Here is a 23,069-nt window from a genome sequence, read left to right as displayed (position 1 = left end):
GGTTTTAAGGGGGAAGGTTGCCCTTTTGGGAAGGAAATGTTCATTTTTGGAAGGGAAGGTTGGTTTTTGAGGGTGAAAGTTGCTTTTTGGGGAAGGAAAGTTGGTTTTCTGAAGAAAGAAGTAAGCTCTGGCAAGGAAAGCTGTTTCTTTGGGAAGGGAAGTTGAATTTTGAGGCAAAAATCATGAGTTTGGGGGAAGAAGAGTTGCTTTTTGAAGGGAAAAAATGTCAGTTTTTGAATGGAAGCTGCTTTTTGAGGGAGAAAGTTGCTTTTGGGGCACAGTTACAATCTGAGAGGAGAACGTTATTGGTATGGAGGGCACTTGTTCCCAAGTGTCCCTCATTGTCCCCAAGTGTACCTAGTGTACCATATTGTCTCAAGTGTCCCCAGCCTCCCCACTACCTCCAGTTGTCCCACGTTGTCCCCAGGTGTCCCTGTCTGAAGCAGAATCACCACCATTCACACTCCAGTGCCACCACCGTGCCACCACCACCACGTCAGTGTCACCACATGACCACCACAGGGACACTCAGGTGGTTCCCAACCCATGGAGCTGCCACCAGGTGTGCCACCAAAGTGTCCCCAGCCCTCCCACAGCACTAAGGGACAGGACTGGTATCCCATAGGGCCACCCATGTGATCCCATCACCCATGGGGCCACAGATGAGGATGGGAGGTGGGCAGGGACGGGAATGGAGACACCAATGGGAATGGAACAGGGACGGTGGCAGCGATAGTGGAGGTGGGGGGGCGGAGCCTGTAGCAAGGGGCGTGGCCTAAGTGGGGGCGTGGCCTGGGACCATGCCCTGGGTGCATTCGCAGTTGGGTGGGGGTGTGACAGGGAGCGTGGCTCAGGCTGGGGGCGTGTCCGCGAGGCTCCAATGATGAATGCAGGCGGTGGCAGCAGCGGAGCTTTATTGTATTGGCGGGGAGACGCGCGGGGATCCCGCGGGGCTCAGTCTTCTGGGCTCTTCGGGGCTCCCATGGGCACCGCCGCACTGTTCCCCTCTATTGCTGCAGGGTCCTGGGCTGTAACCACAGGGAGATGGGGTCTGTGCCGCACAGCATTTCCATCCCCATCTCCATCTCCCCAACCCCATTCCCCCATCCCATCCTAGTCCCAACCCCACCTCCACTCCACCCCGTCCTCATGTCCCCACCTGTTCTCCCGCAGCACCGCTTCCAACACCGACACACCACCACTACCACGATGGCCACGGCCACGAAGGCGGCGGTGAAGGCGCACACCAACACCACCGTATCCGGAGCTGACGTTTCAGGGACTCCTACAATGTGACTCCAAATGAGGGGGACTCTGTGACCACATCCCACAACCCTGGGAAACCCCAAAGGTGACAGAGCCCCATAGGAGCCCCATAGCTTCCTGATGGGGACATGGGGTGGGGGATGGGGACACCACAATAATGTGACATGGCAGGGGATGGGGATACCCCAATGATGGGAAATGGGCAGGGGATGGGGACACCCCAATGATGGGAAATGGGGACACCCCATGGGCAGGTGATGGGGACACTCCAAGGATGGGACATGGTTTGCAGGAAGACCCCCATTAGACCCCAGTGGATAATGAATGGCATTGGGGACCTCATGATATGGGGACACTCACGTGGCACCGCTGTCGTCACCCCAGAGCCCATGGGGAACACGGTGGCCATGGTGAGGAGTGGGGTCAGTGTCCAGAGTGCTGTGATGGGGACTGGTGCTGCCTTGTTCCTTGTCTGGGGGGCACGGGGTGTCACTGTCCCCAGCCCTGCCCCAACCCCATCCCCCAGTGCCATCCCTGAGCTCCCATAACAGCCGCCCCATTGGTGTCCCCAGGGTGGGGAGGGAGTGCATGGGAGGGGAGGAGGAATGGGGAGCTGGGGGCAGCTATAGGGCAAGAATTCAGGGCAACTACAGGGCAGACTGAGGGACAGCTATAGAGCTGGCTGTAGGGCACGTATGGGGTGGCTGTAGGGTGGACTGAGACATGGCTCTAAGGCAAAGCAGGGCAGCTACAGACAGCTGTAGGATAACTATAGGATCCGCTTAGTGTGGCTATATGGGGAATGAGTAGGGCAGCTACAGGGCAGGGGGTCAGAGCACCTATAGGGTGGAGTGTGGGGCCGCTATAGAACATGCTGTAGGGCAGCAATAGAGCAAAGGCTCAGGGAAGCTATAGGTTGGAGTGGAAGGTATCTATAGGGTAGACAGTGATGCAGCTATAGGGTGGGCAGTGATGCAGCTATAGGGCAGGGATCCAGGCTGGTTATGTGGCATACTGGAGCCGCTATGGGGCAGGCTATGGGGCAGGATGCATCCAGTGCATCGCTGGGGGCAGCCCCACCAGAAACAGCCCCCCCCCAGACCCCCCACGCCCCTTTGCTGGGCAGCACGAGGTCCCGCCTCCCTTTGTCCCTATCCCACCTCCTCCCCTAATCCGGGGGTCCCCGTTCCCCTCACCGTAGCGTCGCGGCGCCGCTCGGAGCAGCGGAACGGCTCCGGCACCGCCCGTTTGGCGCCGGTCCCGGTGATGCCACCGCTGCACCGGGCGGAGCCGTGGAGAGGAGCGACGCTGCCAGGACCTGCCAAGGGCTGCCCCGCCCAGATGTGCCCCGCCCAGGACAGATGTGACTCACCCAACTGTGCCCGTCCGGTTCGGGGGGGGAGGGTGGGGGGGATGACACACGCATCCCCCAGCTCGTGTTGGGGGGCTTTGGGATCCATTGCAGCCCAACCATTCTGTGATCTATCATCTAAAAGGACCCTTTCAACACAACGATCCTTTGTTCTTTAAGGACATTTCCAACCCAACCATTCAATGGTTCTCTCATCTTTAAAGACCCTTCCAACACAACCATGCCGTAGTTCTATGATCTTGAAGGACCCTTCCAACCCAACGCATTTCCCATTAGTGAATGGGATCGCAGTGGGATAATGGGACTCAATCGGGGATAATGGGATCTTATGGGGGTTAATAGGATCTAACAGGGATAACATGATCCCAGTGGGGTTAATGGAGTCCCATTGGTATGAGATCCAACTGGGACAATGGGATCGCAATGGGGATAATGGGATTCTACTGCAGTCAATGGGATCACGGAGGGGTTATAGGATCCCACTGGGTATAATGGAATCACATTGGAAACAGCGGGGTCCCACTGGGATAATGGTATCCAACGAGGGATAATTGGATCGCAATGGGCTTAATGGGATCCAAATGGGATAATAGGAACCCAGCGTGGTTACAGCATCCCGCTGGTATAATGAGATCCCAGTGGCGTTAATGGGATCACAATGAGACAATGAAATCCCACGGCTTTACTGAGCCACCAGCTCTACCCTCTACTTCCGGTCCCCGCTACTTCCGGTCTCCGCTCCCGCTGCTCCTCGCCCCGCCCCCCACCCCCCAATGAGAATCCCCTTTGAGAGTCCCAGTAACCGGGAAACCCCGTTAGGGCGCGGGGCGGAACTTTTGTGCTCAGCGTTTCTGTGGGGACCGCTCATCGCATTGCACCTCTGAGGCGGAACGTTGTTTCCGTGGGGGAGGGGGGCGCTATTCGCAGAGCACTGCCGAACCGGAAGTAGGCGCGGAACGCATTTCCGAGCGGGGCGGAACTTCCCGTTTCGGAGTTTCCGGGGGGACCGCATTCCGCGTCGCACCGCCGCGCTCCGGTACCGGCGCGGAGGCCCCGAAGATGGCGGCGGGCGGCGGAGGGCGGCGCTGAGCGCGGCGGCGCGGCCATGGAGGGCGGCGGGGCCCAGCCCAGCCTGCAGCTGGTGTACCAGGCCGTGCAGGCCCTCTACCACGACCCCGACCCCAGCGGCAAGGAGCGGGCCAGCTGCTGGCTGGGCGAGCTGCAGCGCTCGGTGCGGGCCGCGGCGGGGCGGGGGCGGGGGGAGCACGTGGTGGGGGGTGGGGAGTTGGAGCTGGGGAGGCAACGGTTCTCGAAGGCGAGAGGGGTGGGGTGGTGTGGGGAGTGGCTCCGAGGTGGTTCCGGTGCTCCCCCAGGAATGTCCCGGTACCCGCCTAGGAGAGACTCAGTGCTCCCAGGAGTGTTCCGGATCCCCCCTAAGAGATCCCCTGTGCTCCTACCATGGCCGTGATTCCCCTCGGGGCATCCCGGTGTCCCCCAGGACTTCCTTAATTCCCCCCAGGGGGGTTCCTGGTGCTCCTGATACAGTTCTGGTGCCCCCCAGTGGGTCCCGATGCCCTCCAGGAGGTCCCTGAAGTTCTTGGTGTGGCTCTGATGCCCCGAGGAGTGTCCTGGTGCCCTCCAAGAGTTTCCCAGTATCCTCTAAGAGATCCCCAGTGCTCCTGGTACAGTCTTGATGGTGCCTAGTGCTTCCATGCTGTCCTCCAAGAGTGTCGTGGTGACCCTAGGAGGTCTCCTGAGTTCCTGATACAATCTTAGTGTCCCCGAGGAGAACACTGGTGCTCCTGGAATGGCCCTGATACCGCCCAACAGATCCTTGATTCCCTTCTGTACACCCCCAATATCCCCCAGGACACTCCCTCTGCTCCAAGTATGGCCCCAGAGCCCCCCTGGAGTGTCCTGGTGCTCCTGGAATGGCCCCGATTCCCCCTGAAGATCTACAGTGCCCCCCATGACATACCTAATGCTTCTGGTATGGATTTGGTTGGAGCTGGGGCTCCAGAGCTTCCCTTAGAAGTGTCCCCAGTGACTACAGGAGGTCCACAGTGCTCCCCAGATGCTCCTGGAGCGGCTGTGTTTTCCCCTCAGGGTCAGGTGGCCGAGGCCAGGCTGAGCTGGTGCCAAGATCTTGGCACCAGGATCCTATAAGGGACCATCTCACATTAATTCTTCTCTGATGCTCCGGATTGGCAGCAATGGAGCTGTGCAGAGGTTGACCTGCAGAGCACGTGGGGCTGTGGGCTTTGGGGAGAAGATAAAAACCCACTGTTTTAAAAAAAAAAAGCCTTCACTGTCCCACTGTCCTCATGGATGTCCCATGGATGTAACCAAGCTCCAAGTGAGCGTTTTGTGGCTGCTGCTATGTGTAGAGCAGTGAACATGGTTGGTTTTTAGTGATGGTTTGGTGCAGTGTGGTTGTGCTTTGAGGTGGATTTTTGGCTTAGTGATAGGTGGGAGCCAGGCAGGGCTCATATTGATGGCCCGTTCTGACACGGTGTTCCTTGGTTCTATTCCTGGAATTAATGAAATGTGAATAGTGTGGAAGTGGAGAGTAGAAAGGTACCTCTGAATTAACCTTAAAGAACCCCTGATCTGTCAATCAAAGCATGCTGGAAATAACATCTGGGTACTTCCCCAGACAGCAGCTGCATCAGAGCAGCCGACCTCATGTTCGGCACCGTGACACACTGATCATCCCCACAGAGAAACCCTGCAGGTGGATGGTGACATGGTGCTGTGCCACCACGGTGTGGAGCACTGGGTTGGGCTCCTGCCTGAAACACGGATGTGAAATCACAGGATCATTAAGGTTCTTCTTAAGGTGCAGTTTCAGCTGAGCTGTTGGGCTTCATCTCTGAAAGTTGGGTGCATCCTGAGAGCAGTGGTCCTCTTTGTTAGGGTGGTGGTCTTTGTTAGGGTCTTGGTCTTCATTTGAATGGTGGTCTTTGGCAGAGGACTTTGTTTGGGTGGTGATCTTTGTTAGGGCCTTGGTCTTTGTTGGGTCGCCCATCTTTGTTGTTGGGGTGCTTCTCATCCCCTTCAACACCCACCTTCAGTGCCGGAGTTGACGTTCCAGGTTGCGCTCCTCTTGCTGTTCAGGTTTTGCAGCCCAAAGTCATTTTTGAAGCCCAGGGTGGGATCAGGAAGTGAAAGAAATCCTCACACAGGTTCTGGGATGATGCGGATTGGTGATGGAGCTGAGTCTGGGGAAGGGGAGGAGTTGAGCCTTGATTTTTAATATGCAGTTAGGGGTTTCGGTTTAGGGTTAGGATTTTAGGTTTAGCATCAGAATTAGAATTTTAGGATTAGAGTTAGTGTGTTAGGGTTGGCATTGAGAGGGTTTGGAACAAGGTGGGCCAAAGGCCCCTTCCACCCCAAACTGCTGAGGAGCTGCAGGGCCTATCTAGTCTGAATCATTCCCCAATTCCTTGATGGATCCACTGCTTTCCAGCCTCGCTTCCCATCACCAAAGCCTTTGGGATTGTGTCTGGTGCATACAGCAATGGGAAATGTGATCCAGGAAGCTGTTGGGGCTGAGGGAAAGAAAGGTGGATTTCAGAGGAACAAAGTGTTACTTTTTAAGCAATTCCACTGACACTCCAGTTGGGTGCCACCATCAGCCTCAGCCCCCGTGGTCCAGTGTTCAGTAGCCCAATATTTGGTGATGAGGAGCTCACTGTAGTGCTAACAGTGTTGGTGCAGGGAACGAGGAGGTGTGTTTGCATCTTTAGGAATCTCCCTTGACCCACAGGTGCACGCCTGGGAGATCTCAGACCAGCTCCTGCAGATCCGGCAGGATGTGGAGTCATGCTACTTTGCAGCACAGACGATGAAGATGAAGATCCAGACCTCATTCTACGAGCTCCCCACCGACTCACACGCATCCCTGCGTGATTCTTTGCTGTCCCACATCCAGAACTTGAAGGACCTCTCGCCGGTCATCGTCACCCAGGTAGGGGGTGACTCTGGGACTGCTTCCAGTGGGGTTAGGGCTTCCCCTGGAGTGGGTGCTGCTGATTTTTTCCACCAGAGCTCTTTTCAAAGGTCTCCTTGGCTGCTGTTTCTCCGTCGTAGAGCAAGGAGAGCGGAGAACACTGGTGCCATGCTGCCAAGCACAGAATGCTATTCCCTGTCTCCATTTGATAACTGTATTTAAACTGATCAATGCTTTGTCCCTGTTGATTTGATTTCTGTATCCCCTGCGGACACTTGTGTTCTGGGAAACCCCTCCCATCCCATTATCCCAAATCTCAGTGGTGCTATGCAGTCCAGCCAAGGCCTTAAATAACCCAGCACCAAGCATGGGGCACCGAGCCTGCATCAGCCACGCAGCAGGGCAATTGGGATGCCAAACCTGAGCTCATTTTTCCCCCAGTACTATTGGAACACAGACAGCAAGTTGGAGGAAGGGAGCCTGCAGAGCTCCTCCTGCCAGCTGGCTAGGACTGCCCCTCCAGAACTGGGGTGGAGGTGCTTGGTGAGATGGGATGGCTGTGGAGCAGAGGGGACATTGCTGTTTCAGCTTTGCCACAAACACCCCCACAATGAGGGACATTTGAGGGATTTGCACCTCCACTCCAAACTGTGTTTTCTCTCCTTCCCAGCTCGCTTTAGCAATAGCAGACCTCGCCCTGCAGATGGCTTCTTGGAAGGGCTGCGTGCAGACGCTGGTCGAAAAGTAAGTGATGGTTTGTGTTTGTTGGTGGGCAGACCCAGGCAACTCAAAAAGACACATGGCAGCAAATGGGGCAGCAATGGGGGTGTTTCTATGGCTCAGTCAGTAATGAGGAACCTCTGAGATCGCCTCCGAATTGAGGTGGAATTCCCATCCATCTCTCCATGCGTGACAGCATTTAGGATTTCCACATCTGCTTTTCTGCCCCCTGCCCACGCGCTCTCCATGCTCCGCTTGCTTCCAGGTACAGCAATGATGTCACCTCACTGCCCTTCCTGCTGGAAATCCTCACGGTGCTGCCCGAGGAGGTGCACAGCCGCTCGCTGCGCATCGGGGCCAACCGCCGCACCGAGATCATCGAGGACTTGGCCTACTACTCCAGCACTGTTGTCTCACTGCTGGTAAGGGCACGTGCAGCTGCACGTTCTCCATTGGGTCTCCTCCTGATGCAGTTTCCCTTCCACCCCAAACAGTTCTGGGATCAAAGGTCCCTTTCACCCCAAACCCTGCTGGGATTGGAGGTTCCTTCCACCCCAGACAGTTCTGGGATTGGAGATCCTTTCCACACCAAACCCTGCTGGGATGGAAGGTTCCTTTCACCCCAAACCACTGTGGGATTGGAGGTCCCTTCCACACCAAACCAGTCTGGGATGGAAGGTTCCTTTCACCCCAAACCATTGTGGGATTGGAGGTCCCTTCCACACCAAACCAGTCTGGGATGGAAGGTCCCCTTCACCCCTTCAAACCACTGTAGGATTGAGGGTCCCAAACCATTCACCAATTTGTCTTCTGGCTCTCAGTGTTTGAGTACAGATAAATGTCCTTAATCTCATGGCTGTGGGTCCAGCGATGGGCTGGACAGAAGTGCAAAATCTGCCTTTGGAATTTATGAACCCAGTGAGGATCTCTGGAAGCCCAGCCTGGACTTCTGGGTGCCTTAGGATCCTAGAATCAAACCATAGAATACCTTAAGTTGGAAGGGACCCGTGTTGAGTCCAACTCTTGGCTCTGCATGGCACCACCCAAAACCCAAACCCTGCATCTCTTGGGGGGTGTGAAGGTCACCCTGCAGAGTCTCCAGGATGGATGTCTTTCCCAACCTCATTTTCCCAAATCATGTGTGTGCTGTAAGTGGTTCTCATTTTGCTGTAGATGACGTGTGTGGAGAAAGCAGGCAACGATGAGAAGATGCTCATCAAAATCTTCCGGTGCCTGGGGAGCTGGTTCAACTTGGGGGTTCTGGACAGCACCTTCATGGCCAACAGCAAGCTGCTGTCTCTCCTTTTTGAGGTGCTGGTGAGTATCCCTGCTGCTGTGGTGCTCCTAAATCCACCTGATGCTGCTTCTCTGCCTACAGCTCCATCCCCTGTGTTGGGTGGGAATGCTCTGGGCTCTCAATTTTTGGGGTTGGTGTGACTGAGGAATGCCGTTTCCAGCCTATCTGGGGGTCGTCACTATGGCCAAGTTTGCACCTTGGTCATCAATTTGCCATCGTTGTGAATTGAAGTTTCAAGGTTGCTTTTGGTTTTAGGAGTTGTCTGTATTCCTTGGGAAGGAGAAAAATGCATTTTCTTTGTCTGTATTCTTCTTTGAACAAACTGCATTTGCTTAGCCCTGAAATTGATGCTGAAAATCCTTCAGGTTTTCAGCAGAAAATTTAATTCCCTTGCTGACACTTTTATTGCTTAATTCCAAAGGAGTTTCTGTGCTTTTATGCACGTGGCAGAGCACCAGCAGCAAAGGGATTCTGACATTTTCTGGAGCTGCAGCCCCATGTTGTATCACTTCCTCCCCTCGTTAACAGGAAACTCATTTGCATCTGTTCCATGATGCCAATTATTCAAATGACGAATGCAAACAAGAGCTCCCTTCAGCAGGAGAAGGAGCAGACAACACTCATGCTGCAGAAATGCATGTCCTGCAGTACTCTGGGCTGCCCCGTGTGCCAACACAACTTACAGATCTGTCTGATTCCCCCGAAACTATTCTCCCTTTTTCCTCTTCCTCCTTCTTGCAGCAACAAGACAAGACTTCCTCCAACCTGCACGAGGCTGCCTCGGACTGCGTCTGCTCGGCGCTCTATGCCATTGAGAATGTGGAGACCAACTTGCCCCTGGCCCTGCAGCTCTTCCAGGGGGTCCTTACCCTCGAGAGTGCCTACCACATGGCCGTGGCACGGGAGGACCTGGACAAGTGAGTGACCGTGGTTGGAGTAGCAGGAGTTGGCTGCTGTGCTCTCTGATGCGGTTATTTTGAGGATTTGCTGCATCTGGGTTTTTTCCCTCCTTTCTCACCTTTGTGTTCTGTCCATGGTTCAATGATTCCAAAAATCTTTCCCTCTGTTCTGAGTTCCAAGCAGCTGAGTTGCCCTTATTTTAAGATGTTTCTCCAAAGCAAAAGGCACCTGAAACTGTTAGGGATCTCAAACCCACTGGGTATCCCAACATAACAAGAGAATCCCGAACCCACTGGGAATCCCAACACAACAAGGGAATCCCAAACCCACTGGGAATCCCAACACAACAAGAAGATCCCGAAACTGTTGGAGATCCCAAACCCCCTTGGGATCCCAACACAAGAAGATCTGGAAACAACTGGAGATCCCAACACAGTTGGTAGCATCCCATGGTCTGAAATGGGTTCTGGGACACGTTGCCCTCACTGCCCACTCTGTGCTCCCCATGGACCACCTTGCTTTCCCTCCCCAGGGTGCTCAACTACTGCCGCGTGTTCACCGAGCTCTGTGAGACCTTCCTGGACAAGATTGTCTGCACTCCAGGCCAGGGGCTGGGCGACCTGCGGACACTGGAGCTGCTGCTGATCTGTGCAGGGCATCCACAGTACGAGGTGTGCATGGGGTCGGCTCCTCTTTGTTCCTCCTCTTCTCCATTGGTTGTCCTTGTGAAGAGAGCTCCATCCTACTCATGGCCACCATTAAGATCCTGGGGGTACTGCAGTGAGGTCTCACTGAGCCTCATCTTCTCCAGGATGATGAGAACCAGTTCCTTCTGTCCTTTCTTAGAGAGCAGATTCATCCTGGCCTTCCTTTTGGGGCAGGTCATTCAGCTTATTCCATCCGTCTTACAGGACAGGTCACTTCTTCTATCTCATCCTGTCCTTCTTGTAGTATAGGTCACTCTTCCCATCCCATCCCATACCATCCTTCTTGTAGGGCAGGTAACTCTCTCCATCCTAACTTTCTTCTAAGGCAGATTACTCCTCCATCCCATTTCAACCCATCCTTTTTGTGGGGGTCAAATTTTAGATGTCTTCTGGGTTTAAAACCCTTTTTTAATTGACAAGGAGCTTGAAGCTGGAGGAACCACTCAGTGTTTTGCTGTGGGTGGAAGAAGGAGCGGTGCCGATGGAAATCCACAACCCCATAAACCCTCAGAGACCCTGTATGGGAAGCCCTGCAGGCAGTGTTGATAACAAATTGAATTTCTGAATTTCTCTCCTCGCTTCCCATCCAGGTGGTCGAAATCTCCTTTAACTTCTGGTACCGCCTGGGGGAGCACCTGTACAAGACAGAGGATGCTGTCATCCACAGCATCTTCAAAGCCTACATCCAACGCCTGCTGCACGCCCTGGCCCGGCACTGCCAGCTTGACTCAGACCATGTAAGGCCACATTTTTTGTGGCATTTTCTGTCTTCCTCTTGCTGCGTTTCCTCTGGTCCCTGTCTCACTTCCCTGCAGTATTTCCCACGTTGAGACATGTTCCGCTGTGTCCTCCCAGAAGTGTTTCTGCTGGGACATGACTTGTTAGAGGCTGGGGGCTCTTCCTCACTTCCCACCCTTCTCCCTCCTCCCATTTTGTTCTCCTCATCCCCTCTATCCCAGGAGGGTGTCCCAGAGGAGACAGATGACTTCGGTGAGTTCCGGATGCGTGTCTCAGACCTGGTCAAGGACCTCATCTTCCTGGTGGGCTCGGTGGAGTGCTTCGCACAGGTGGGTCTGCATTAACTCCCTGTGCCCTTAAACATACAGATACAGGGTCCCAAAACAGTGGGCTCACTGTTTTGGGGTGAGATTGGTGATTTTGGGGCTTATTTTATTGGTTTGTTCTCTCTTGCAGCTCTATGCAACACTGAAAGACGGCAATCCACCCTGGGAGGTGACGGAGGCTGTCCTCTTCATCATGGCCTCCATCGCCAAGAGCGTTGACCAGTGAGTGGTGCTGGAGGTCTTTGTAGAGGTCGTGGGTGCTATTTCCAAACTGGGGATCCTCTGTGATCCCGTTTCTGAAACTGGGAACATTCTGTAATTCCATTTCCAAACTGGGGAATGCTTTGTGATTCCGTATCCGAACTGAGGAACATTCTGTGATTCCCAGATAGGTTTGGAGATTCCATTTCCAACTCAAGGTGCTCTCTGATTCCATTCTTGGGATATTCTGTGATTCTATCCCCAGTCCAGGATATATTATTGTGCTATTCCCAAACTGGAGATGTTCTGTGACTCCATTCCCAACCCAAGATGCTCTGATTCCCTTCTCAAATTGGGATTCCCTTCCCAAACTGGGACGTTCTGTGACTTCATTTCCAACCTAGGCTGCTGTGTGATTTTGTTCCCACTCAGGATGCTCCACGTTTTGATGCCAACACTGGCTACCATGTGCAGGGGGATCTTTGTGGAGTCAGGGGGTCAGAACCCTGCTAATCCGTCTCCTTTGTCCTAAATCTTCTGCCTCATCCTAATCCATGTGCCTCATCCTGCAGGGAGAACAACCCAACGCTGGTGGAGGTTCTGGAGGGAGTGGTGCGTCTCCCTGAGACGGTGCACACGGCCGTGCGCTACACCAGCATCGAGCTGGTGGGCGAGATGAGCGAGGTGGTGGACAGGAACCCACAGTTCCTGGGTCAGTCCCTCCCAGCGATCCCCTTCCTTGCTCCCTGCTCCATTCCCTGCACTCACCCTGTGGTTTTTCCCCCTCCACAGACCCTGTGCTGGGCTATCTGATGAAGGGGCTTTGTGACCGGCGGTTGGCTTCGGCTGCAGCCAAGGCCATCCACAACATCTGCTCAGTGTGCCGCGACCACATGGCGCAGCATTTCACCGGGCTGCTGGAGATCGCCCGATCCCTTGACTCCTTCACGCTGTCCCCGGAGGCTGCAGTTGGGCTCCTGAAGGGTGAGTGAGGCAGGAGGGGACCTTGACTGGGCCAAGTCAGGCTGTGGATGGGCTGTGTCCAGTTGGTCGGTAGGGCTGTGTTGGATGGTGGTCAATGGGGCAACATCCAGTTGGTCAGTGGGGCTGTGTCCAGTTGTTCAAGGGGCCATGTTGCATGATGATCAATAGGGCAACATCCAGTTGGTCAGTAGGACCATATTGGGTGGTGGTCAATGGAGCAACATCAAGTTGGTCAACAGGGCCTCATTCAGCAGTGGTCAGTGGGGCCACATCCAGTTGGTCAATGGGGAAATGTTGCATGGTGATCAGTGGAGCTGTGTCTAGTTGGTCAGCGGGGCTGTGTTGGATGGTGGTCAACGAGGCAACATCAGATGGTCAATAGGGCTGTGTTGGATGGTGGTCAACGAGGCAACATCAGATGGTCAATAGGGCTGTGTTGGATGGTGGTCAATGGGGCAACATCTAGTTGGTCAACAAGGCCTCTTGGGTAATCGTCAGTGGGGCCACATCTAGTTGTTTAAGGAGACATGTTGCATGGTGATCAATGGGGCTGTGTCTAGTTAGTCAGCGGGGCCTCACTGGGTAATGGTCAGTGGGGCCACATCCAGTTGGTCGATGGGGTAATGTTGCATGGTGATCAATGAGATTATGTCCAGTTGGTCAGCAGGGCCATGTTGAATGGTGGTCAGCAGGGACACATCCAGTTTGTCAATGGGGCCACATTGGGTGATGGTCAATGGAGCTGTGCCTTGTTGGTCAATGGGGTCATGTTGGATGGTGGTCAGCAGGGCTGTGTTGGGTGGTGGTCAACAGATCTGCATCCAGTTGATCAGTGGGCCCACGCTGGATGGTGGTAAGTAGGGCCGTGTCCAATTGGTCAATGGTACAGCATCCATTTGGTCAGCAGGGCCATGTTGGGTGGTGGTAAATGGCTCTGTGTCCAGCTGATCAATGAGGCTGTGCTGGGTAATGGCCAACAGGACTGTGTTGGCTGGTGGCTGATAGGGCTGCATCCAGTTGGTTGTGAGGAACAGGAAATGAGCAAATAGCCTCAGGTTGTGCCAGGGGAGGGGTAGGTTGGGGGTAAGGAATAATTCCTGCTCTGGGAGGGTTGTGAAGCACTGGGATGGCAGCTCAGGGCAGGAGCTGAGTCCCCAGCCCTGGAGGGACTGAAGGGACTCATGGACGTGGTGCATGGGGACATGGCCAAGCAGTGGGCTGGGCAGTGCCAGGTGAGTGGTGGGATTTGATGCCCTTCAAGATCTCTTCCAACCCACATGATCCCATGGTACTGTGGGCTGTAGGAGGTGTCCTTGTCTATGGCAGGGCTTGGGACTTGTATGGTCTGTAGAGTCCCTTCTACCCCAAACATCTGTGGGACTGGAGGTCCCTTCCACCCCAAACAGTTTTGGGATTGAAGGTCTCTCCCACCCCAAACCGTTGTAGATTTGAAGGTCCATTCCACCCCAAACAGTTCTGGGACGGAAGGTCTGTTCCCTTCTTGTTGTGTTGGGATCCCCAATGGGCTCTGGTGCTTCTCACTCTGTTGGGATCTGCAGCGGGCTTGGGATCTTCCTGCTGTGTTGAAGTACCTGATGGCTTCAGGTGCTTCTCACCGCATTGGGATCCCTGATGCCTTTGGTCCCTTGCTTTGTAGGAACAATCTTAATAACAGGGCAGCCATGGGGCTTGTGCAGAGGGAGCTGCATGGAAGGAGTGTGTGGCTAAAGAGGCAATATAGTGTTTTTTCCACTCGTGTAGCAATACGAACAGTGTTGGCTTTGCTGCCCCCCACCCCAAAACACTGTCCCTTTCTTCACGAGGCTGTTTTAGGGTCAGACCCATGCCTTTGTCTTGCAGGGACGGCGTTGGTCCTCGCCAGGCTGCCCCTGGAGAAGATCGCTGAGTGCCTGAGTGAGCTGTGTGCTGTGCAAGTGCTCGCCCTGAAAAAGGTACAGCCATGGCACCAGTCCCAAATGGCAGTGACATTTCTGCGTGGACATCCCCCTGTGTGGGGCTGCCACTGGGGACAATGCCACTGATCTCCCTTTCCCCCCGTGTCCCTTTTCTGCAGCTGCTCTCACAGGAGCCAAGCAATGGTCTCTCCTCCGACCCCACTGTGCCCCTGGACCGCCTCGCCGTCATCTTCAGGTCTGAGCTGTTCTTATCCATTTTGTGCCGCCATCCTACTCCTGCCATGTCCCAGTGGTGTCCCCATCACGTCCTGGTCATGTCTCAGTTGTGTCCCCATTCCATCCTGGTTGTGTTTCCATCATATCCCAGTCATGTCCTGGATGTGCCCCAGTCATGTCCTGGTTGTGTCCCCATCCTTTCCCGATTGTGTCCCCGTCCTGTCTTGTTCATGACCCAGTCTTGTCTCCATTCCATCCTGAACATATCCCTGTCCTGTCCTCATGCTATCCTGTCTTGTTCCTTTCTCATCCCCATCCTGTTCCAGTAAAGTCCCTGAACTGTCCTAGTTGTGTCTGCATATTGTCTCTGTACTGTCCTGGTTGTGTCCCCATTCCATCCTAGTCATATACCTGTGTTGTCCCTATCCTGTCCTCATCCTGTCACCATTCTGTCCCTGTCTTGTCCCTGTCCTGTCCCAGTCATGCTGTTGTGTCCTCATTCTATCTCATTTGTGTCCTGATTGTACCCCCATTCTGTCCCCATTATGTTCCCATCCTGTCCCTGTCTTGTCCCCACCCTGTCCCTGTCCTGTCCGCATTGTGTCCCCTTCCTATTCCCATTTCCCCTCCCATCACCCCCCCGTTGTTCAGAGGCACTTACCCCACTCTGCTCCCGGCAGGCACACCAACCCCATTGTGGAGAACGGGCAGATCCACCCGTGCCAAAAAGTCATCCAGGAGGTGAGCGCGGGACAGGACCTGGCAGCATCCCCTGCAGTGATGTGAGGTGCTGGGAGTCACCTCAACTTTCTGCCCCCAGATCTGGCCCGTGCTGTCTGAGACCCTGAACAAGCACAGCGCCGATAACCGCATTGTGGAGCGCTGCTGCCGCTGCCTGCGCTTCGCCGTGCGCTGCGTGGGGAAGGGCTCTGCTGCACTGCTGCAGCCCCTGGTCACACAGGTTGTGGGGGGAGCAGGGGGTGTACGGAACTGCAGCTGGGGCTGGGAAGAGAGGGGTTGAAACCAATGGGATTGGGATTATGGAGGGATGAGTGGGAACTGGGATTGGGATTGGGGAGGGAGGAGGGAAGCCAATGAGATTGGGATTGGGAAGGGAGGGGTAGGGGACTGGGATTGGGACTGGGGAGAGAGGGGAGAAACCAAGTGGGATTGGGGAGAGTTGTGGGATTGGGATTGGGAAGGGATAGGGGAAGCCAGATAGGATTGGGGAGGGTTGAGTGGGAATGGGTTGAGATGAGGAAAACCAATGGAACTGGGTGGGGAATGGGAGGGAAACTTAATGGGATTGAGGTGGGATGTATGGAACTGCATCTGGGATTAGAGAGGGATGTGGGAATCTGAAGCTGGGATTGGGAAGGGGTGCAGGGAACTTTCTGCAGTTGGAATGGGATGTGTGCAGTTTCAGCTGGAATGGGGAAGGAATGAATGAAACTGCATAGGTGGAACGGGACAGGGATTTGGGAAAGGGATGTATGGAGCTTCAGCTGGGACTGGGAAAGGATGGGGGAGACCAGCTGAGATTGGGAAGGAGCTGAAGTGGTGTGTGCCCCACAGATGGTGAGCGTGTACCGGGCGCACCAGCATTCGTGCTTCCTGTACCTGGGCAGCATCCTGGTGGATGAGTATGGGATGGAGGAGGGCTGTCGGCAGGGGCTGCTCGACATGCTGCAGGTGGGGTTCATCCCAGCCCCTTTCTGCAATTCCTGAACCCCAATCCCTGCCCCAATCCGATAATGCCTGAACCCCAATCCTTGCCCTAGTCCTACGATTCCAACTCCAATCCTGCAGTTCCAGAACCTCAACCCATCTCCAGTCCTACCATCCCTGCCCCAATGCTTCAATTCCAAAACTCCATCCCAGCCCCAATCCTACAATCCCAACCCCAAGCCTATGAGCCCATGTCTGGGGGAGTTCGGGAGAGCAGCTTTGGGCTGTGCTTACCAAATGACATAATTGACCCATAGTCCTAATTACCAAGGATGCCCAATTAATTGCCAAGTAGCCTTAATGACTGGTGTTCCTCCTAGGCTCTCTGCATCCCCACCTTCCAGCTCCTTGAGCAGCCCAGTGGCCTCCAGAATCATCCTGACACCGTGGATGACCTTTTCCGCCTCGCAGCCAGGTACCTTTGTCCCCATGTCCCTGCATCCCCATATACACGTGTCCTCCATGTCCTCATGTCCCTGAATCCACACATCCCCGTGTCTCCATATCTCCATGTTCCTGCATTGCTGTGTTATCTACATTTCTGCATCTGCATGCCTCCAAGTCCCCTGTGTCCCTCTGTCCCTGCATTTTCTTGTTCCCAAGTCCTGTATGTCCCTGTGTCTAACTCTCCCTGCATGCCCATATCCTTTCTGTCCCCATTTCCTGCATCCCTGTCCCCATGTCCTCCTTGTCCCCCTGTTCGCATGTGACATCCCCATAACATGCTGTCATCACATCCCCCTGTCCCCATGTCACATTATATCTCCCTATCCCTCTCCCCAGAACCCACTGTCCCTTGTTCCTATGTACCTATATCCCTCCATCCTCACCCCCCTGCCCCCAAATCATATCCTCCCATCCCCTTTACCCATATCCCCCTGTCCCACTCTCCCCATATCATATCCCTCTGTCCCCACTCTCCATCCCCATGTCATATCCCCACACTCTCCTCTCCCCATACTCCCCACCCCCCGTCCCCCCGCCCCCTTGGCACTGTCCCTGTCCCCAGGTTCATCCAGCGCAGCCCGGTGACGCTGCTGCGCAGCCAGGTGATGATCCCCATCCTGCAATGGGCCATCGCTGCCACCACGCTGGACCACCGTGATGCCAACTGCAGTGTCATGAAGTTCCTGCGTGACCTCGTGCACACCGGGGTGGCCAACGACGTGAGTGGGGTGGGACAGGGGGAAAGGGGACAGGGTGACAAGATTTGGGGTCGGAGAGGGGGGTTGGGGTTGAAGGAGGACATGGGGGAGGATGCAGTGTTGGGTGAGGATGTGGGGTTAGATTGGAAGAGGGTGTGGGATTGGAAGAGGGTGTGGGATTGGGTTAGGAGTGGAGGCAGGGTTGGGTTGAGAGAGGATGTAGGGTTCAGAGGGGATGTTGGGTTGGGAGAGGATGTAGGGTTGAGAGGGGATGTAGGGTTGAGAGGGGATGTAGGGTTGAGAGGGGATGTAGGGTTGAGAGGGGATGTTGGGTTGGGAGAGGATGTAGGGTTGAGAGGGGATGTGAAGTTGAGTTGGAAGAGAAGATAAGGTTGGATTGGAAGAGGATGTGGGATTGGAAGAAGATGAGGGATGGAGTTGTGGGGTTGGGAAAAGACATGGGGTTCAAAAAGGATGTAGGATTGGGAGAGGATGTTGGGTTGGGAGAGGATATAGGGTTGGGTTTGGTGGGATTGTAGGGTTGGAATTGGGACTGGGTCGGGATGTAGTATTGGGGTCAGAGAGGAGATTGGGGTTGGAGGTAATGCAGGTTAAGGTTCGAATGTTGGGGTTAAGGTTGGAGATTTGGGGTCGGTGTGATGTGGGGATGATGGTGGGTTGGGGTCAGAGATGGTGTGGAGTTGGAGAATTAGGGCAAGAATTGTAGGATTAGGAGTGGAGGTTTGGGGTCACAGTTTTAGGGTTGGAGTTAGGGTTAGAATTGTGGGGCTGGGCTTGTTGTTTCAGGCTCAGGGTTTGGGTTTTAGGGTTAGGGTGAAAATAAAGGCCAGAGTGGGGGTTTTAGGTTTATGGTTAGATTAGGGTTAAACTTATGGTTTTAGGCTTAAGGTTAGGATTCAGGTTTTAGAGTTAGGGTTTTAAGGTTACGGTTTTGGGTTTAGGATTTTAGGGTTAGGATTAAGATCAGAGCTTTAGGCTCAGGATTTTAGGGTCAAGGTTAGGATTGTAGAGTTCGAGTGAGAGCTTTAGGGTGAAGCTGAACCCCAACCCCCCACAGCACGAGGAGGACTTTGAGCTGCGCACGGAGCTGATCGCGCAGGTGCTGCGGCAGTTGGGGCAGCAGCTCGTCTCGCAGCTCCTGCACACCTGCTGCTTCTGCCTGCCACCCTACACACTGCCTGACGTGGCTGAGGTGCTCTGGGAGATCATGCAGAGCGACCGCGCGGTGAGCAGCTGTCACCGTGTCCACTCTGTGTCCCCACAGCCCCCTTTGTTCCTCACAGCCCCTTTGTTCCTCACAATCCCTCCATCCCCTTTGTTCCTCACAGCCCCATGTCCCCTGTCTCTTCACAATCCTGTGTCCCCAACATCCCCGTGTCCCTGTCCTCATATTCCCAGCATCCCCACTTCTCCATGTTCCTTTATCCCTGTGTGACCCACATATCTGCATCCTCGTGTCCCCCATTTCCCTTCATCTTTGTGTCCCCATGTCCCCCACATCTGTGTCCTCATGTCTCTATACCCCTAGGTCCTCCATGTCCCCAGATCCTCAATGTCCCCACACCCTCATGTCGTCCAGATCTCCATGTGCCTATATCCCTATGTTCCCCATACCCTCATGTTCCCAAGTCCTCAATGGACCTGTGTCCCCACATCCCCCCATCTCCATGTCACTGCAGCCCCACGTCCCTGTGTCACCACGTCCCTATGTCTCTGTATCCTCCATGTCCTTAACGTCCCCAATGTCACTCACATCTCTGTGTCCCTGCTTTCCTGTGTCCCTATATCCCCGCTCCTCCGTGTCCCCATGTCCCCACACTTTTTTGTCCTTATGTCCCTGGGTCCTCATGTCCCCCCATCATACAGAGTGACCCAGGGGGAGCGCAGTAGCCACCCCTCACCCTCTCCCCTCCCTGCAGACCTTCTGTCGGTGGCTGGAAAACTCCCTGAAGGCACTGCCAAAGGAGACGACAGGGGGGGCCATCCAGGTGACGCACAAGCAGCTGACGGATTTCCACAAGCAAGTGACGAGGTGAGAGCCCAAAGGCCCTAGTTAGTGCTGGGAGCCTCACCCTCAATTAGTTACCAGAGTCTGGACTCCACCATCTGATGGGACCCCAGACCTCAATTTGGGATCAGAGCCTGGATCCCAATATCTGATGGAATTGTGGACCTCAGTTTGGGATCAGAGCCCGAACCCCGATATCTCATGGGACCCCAGCCCCTGATGTGTCCCTGCCTGCTGTCCCCCAGTGGGAATTTCGGTCCCACCCTGTACCGAGACGTGCCCAACCCAGGCTCCTACTGATCCCCAAATGGGATTTTCCTCTCTAACACCACGTGGGCATCTGTGTGCCAAAGCCATCCCCATGTTCCCAGGTGATTTGTGTGTCCCCAGTGAGTCCACACATTCCCAGTGAGTCCATCTGTCTGTCCAAGGGTTCCATCTGTCGCCAGTGTGTCTGTGCGTCCCCAACAGATCTATCTGTCTGTCCCCAGAGGGACTGTGTGTCCCTAACAGCTCTGTCCATCTGTCCCCAGTGAGGACAGATCAGTGTGTCCCTGAGAGGTCCATCCATCCCTAACTGAATTGTGCATCCCCATGGGGTCTGTCTGTCCCTGGCAGGTCCATCTGTCCTAAACAACTCAGTACATCTCTCCAACCCCTCTGCCTGTCTCCATCCCTCTGTGCATCTCTCTCACTCCCCTAATGCTCCGTCCCTTTGCAGCGCGGAGGAATGTAAGCAGGTCTGCTGGGCTCTGCGGGACTTCACCCGCCTATTCCGATAGCCTGTGCCCTGCACCCAGCACGGCACCTGCCTCCCAGGTAAGACACGGGACTGGGGGCCACCATGGGGGCAGCAGACCCCCAGGGGCCTTGCTGGGGCTGGGGGCATCACATTGGGATGGGGGCATCGTGTGGGATTGGGTTGCACTGGGGACAAAACGTTAGGTTGAGGACATTGTTGTAGGCTCAGCTGGGGATGTTGGGTTGGGGACATTGTGCTGGGCTGGGGGTGTTATGCTGTGGTGGGGACATGATGCTGTGTTGGGGACATTGATCTGGGTTCTGTTGGGAACATCATGTTGGGCTGGAGCTGTCAAATTGGGTTGGGAACATGGAGTTGGCTGTGGACATGGCACTGGGTTGAGGTCATTGTTCTAGGTTCAGCTGGGGGCATCACATCGGGTTGGGGTCATGGCACTTTGTTGGGAACATTGTGTTGAGTTAGATTGGTGACATGGTGCTAGGTTGGGCTGGGGACATTGTGCTGGGTTGGACTGGGAGATGGTGCTGGGTTGGAGATGTTATGCTTTATTGGGAGATGGTGCTGGGTTTGATCAGGAATATCGCAATGGATTGGGACATGGCACTGTTGGGTTGAGGGCGTCATGTTGGGTTGGGGATGTTGGATTGGGGACGTTGTGTTAGATTGGGGATATTGTGTTGGATTGAGTTGGGGACATTGTATTGGACTGGGGACATGGTATTGGATTGGGGGCATAGCTCTGGGCTGGGAACATTCTGATGGAATCAGCTGGGGACATTTTGTTGGTTTGGAGACATCATGTTGGGGAGAACGCATTGGGTTGGGGTCACGGCACTGCACTGGGGACATGGTGTGGGGTTGAGGGGACATTGTACTTTACTGGGGACATTGTTCTGCATTCAGCTGGGGACATGCCACTGTTGGGTTGGGGACGTTGGGTTAGGTTGGGGACATTGGTTGGGGCGAGTTGGGGACAGTGTTGGGTTGGAGACATTGTGTTGGGTTGGGTTGGGGTCAAGGAGTTGGATTGAGGACATTGGGTTGGGGACACTGTGTTAGATTGTGTTGGATTGGGCTGGGGACATCGCGTTGGGTTGGGGATGTTGGTTTGGGGACATTTGTGCTTTACTGAGCACATTGTTCTGAGTTGGGGTCATGGTGTTGAATTGGGGACATAGCTGTGGGCTGGGAACATTGTTCTTGGTTCAGCGGGGGACATCGTTTTGGGTTGAATTGGGGTCATGGTGTTGGGTTGAGGACATTGCGTTAATTTGGGGTCATAATGTTGGGTTGAGGACATTGTGTTGGATTGGGCTGGAGATATGGTGCTGAGCTGGGGATGTGGTATTGGGTTGGGGACATTGGGTTAGGTTGGGGACATTGGGTTGGGGTGAGTTGGGGACAGTGTCGGGTTGGAGACATTGTTCTGGGTTCAGCTGGGGACATCAGGTTGAGTTGGCTTGGGGTCATGGTTTTGGGTTGAGGACATTGAGTTGGGGACATTGCGTTAATTTGGGGTCATAGTGTTGGGTTGAGGACATTGTGTTGGATTGGGCTGGAGATATGGTGCTGAGCTGGGGACGTGGTATTGGGTTGGGGACGTTGGGTTGGGGTGAGTTGGGGACAGTGTCGGGTTGGAGACATTGTTCTGGGTTCAGCTGGGGACATCGGGTTGGGTTGGGGTCATGGTGTTGGGTTGAGGACATTGTGTTGGATTGGGTTGGAGATAAGCTGCTGAGCTGGGGACGTGGTGTTGGGTTGGGGGCATGGCACTGCACTGAGAACATGGTGTGTGATTGGAGACACTGGGTTGGGTTCAGCTGGGGACATTGAATGGGGCTGAGGACATCACGTTGGGTTGGTTGGGGAAATGACCTCCTGCAGCTCTCCCCTCCCTGGAACATCCATTAATTAACAGAAGACAGAAACGAAGCCACCATGATTGGTCCCGCAGCTGTCGCCGGGGGCCGCACTCACTCAGCACCAGAGGAGCGTGCGTCCCAACACTGCGACCCCCCCCAAAAAAAACCAAACCAACCCCCCCACACCAGGACTGGGCCCTCAACGAGCGCCAAAAAGTACCAAACTTCCCTGAAACGACATCAAAAGATGGGAAGAGCTGTGGGGAGGGGGCGGGCAGCCAAGGGGGGGTCCGCACTCCTGGGGTTGGTGGGGGGTGGGGATGCGGACTCGGCGCGGGGACGCGGCCGCGTGGGTCGGACTGCTTAAAATATATATTATATTTTTTTTCTTTTTTTTTCCAAATTTGGTTTGTTTTATTATTTTTTTTTTCCGGTTTTATTTTATTTTTTAATTGTTTCGATTTTTCTTTTTTTTTTTTTTGAGGGGAAGAGCACAGGGTTGGGGTGGGGGGTTTGGCCGTGCGAGTGCAGGGACGGAACCGGGGCCGGGTGTGCGGTTCCGTCTGGTGTTGTAGCCATCTTGAGAACAATAAAAAAAAAACAAAAAAACAAAAAAACAAAAAAAAAAAAAGAAAGATGCAAAAATGGAAAAAAAAATATATCAGTTAAAAAAACAAAAACAAAAAAAAAAACCAACCAGCCCATGGTGGTCCTGTCTGCTTCTTGGGGGGGGGAAGGTCGAGGTGGGGTGGTTCCAGATGTGTGTTCCAGATGTGATCCAGGAGGAGCTGCAGTCCCAGTATGGTGATGTTCTATGGATGGTGGGGCTCCAGATGTGCTCCAGGTGTTGTGTTCCAGATGTGGCACTCCAGGAGGAACTGTGGTCCCGGTATGGTGATGTTCTACGGATGGCGGGGCTCCAGATGTGCTCCAAGTGTGACTTGTTT

At 54.5% G+C, this 23,069-nt stretch overlaps 2 protein-coding genes across 5 annotated transcripts; one reads left to right on the top strand and one right to left on the bottom strand.

Moving 5' to 3' along the window:
• Positions 1-570: 570 nt before the first annotated feature.
• On the bottom strand, positions 571-3,598 carry LOC149919318 (uncharacterized). Its single transcript, XM_090129672.1, has 4 exons — positions 2,463-3,598; positions 1,627-1,738; positions 1,160-1,285; positions 571-1,028 (listed from the first exon to the last, which is right to left on the bottom strand). The coding sequence occupies exons 1-4, from the start codon at positions 2,724-2,726 to the stop codon at positions 955-957; spliced, it is 576 nt and encodes a 191-aa protein (XP_089985798.1). The 5' UTR covers positions 2,727-3,598; the 3' UTR covers positions 571-954.
• On the top strand, positions 1,264-22,757 carry TNPO3 (transportin 3). Of its 4 annotated transcripts, none has more exons than XM_031605062.2 (23): positions 1,264-1,351; positions 6,408-6,608; positions 7,261-7,334; positions 7,576-7,732; positions 8,484-8,627; positions 9,349-9,524; positions 10,040-10,178; positions 10,805-10,951; positions 11,174-11,281; positions 11,409-11,500; positions 12,052-12,191; positions 12,272-12,463; positions 14,324-14,415; positions 14,538-14,614; positions 15,276-15,336; positions 15,416-15,556; positions 16,171-16,287; positions 16,644-16,738; positions 17,333-17,489; positions 18,547-18,714; positions 19,409-19,521; positions 20,219-20,316; positions 22,179-22,757. In XM_031605062.2, exons 2-22 carry the CDS (start codon positions 6,486-6,488, stop codon positions 20,277-20,279), a joined length of 2,574 nt encoding a protein of 857 aa, XP_031460922.1. In that variant the 5' UTR covers positions 1,264-1,351; positions 6,408-6,485; the 3' UTR covers positions 20,280-20,316; positions 22,179-22,757. The 4 variants fall into 4 exon arrangements, with proteins under 4 accessions (XP_031460922.1, XP_031460921.1, XP_089985413.1 ...); XM_031605061.2 differs by lacking the exon at positions 1,264-1,351 and adding an exon at positions 3,612-3,869 and having other exon boundaries at positions 22,215-22,757; XM_090129287.1 differs by lacking the exon at positions 1,264-1,351 and adding an exon at positions 3,612-3,869 and having other exon boundaries at positions 22,145-22,757.
• Positions 22,758-23,069: the final 312 nt, after the last annotated feature.

The sequence above is a fragment of the Phasianus colchicus genome, chromosome 1 (genome assembly GCF_987193195.1).
Source record: "Phasianus colchicus chromosome 1, bPhaCol1.hap1.1, whole genome shotgun sequence".
NCBI classification, from domain to species: Eukaryota; Metazoa; Chordata; class Aves; order Galliformes; family Phasianidae; genus Phasianus; species Phasianus colchicus.
The sequence above is the reverse complement of the archived record's forward strand: the minus strand, read 5'-3'. Positions and strand labels throughout refer to the sequence as shown.

What these genes read in the sequence shown, in the direction of transcription:
- LOC149919318 (XM_090129672.1), bottom strand. Translation starts at nt 2,726, where the DNA reads ATGGATCCCAAAGCCCCCCAACACGAGCTGGGGGATGCGTGTGTCATC. An exon ending in GGTGACGACAGCGGTGCCAC is followed by an intron (nt 1,286 to 1,626) that starts GTGAGTGTCCCC and finishes GTCACATTGTAG; the next exon opens with GAGTCCCTGAAACGTCAGCT. An exon ending in GCGGTGCTGCGGGAGAACAG is followed by an intron (nt 1,029 to 1,159) that starts GTGGGGACATGA and finishes CTGTGGTTACAG; the next exon opens with CCCAGGACCCTGCAGCAATA.
- TNPO3 (XM_031605061.2), top strand. Translation starts at nt 3,744, where the DNA reads ATGGAGGGCGGCGGGGCCCAGCCCAGCCTGCAGCTGGTGTACCAGGCC. An exon ending in TGCAGTTGGGCTCCTGAAGG is followed by an intron (nt 12,464 to 14,323) that starts GTGAGTGAGGCA and finishes TTTGTCTTGCAG; the next exon opens with GGACGGCGTTGGTCCTCGCC. An exon ending in GGCTGCTCGACATGCTGCAG is followed by an intron (nt 16,288 to 16,643) that starts GTGGGGTTCATC and finishes TGTTCCTCCTAG; the next exon opens with GCTCTCTGCATCCCCACCTT.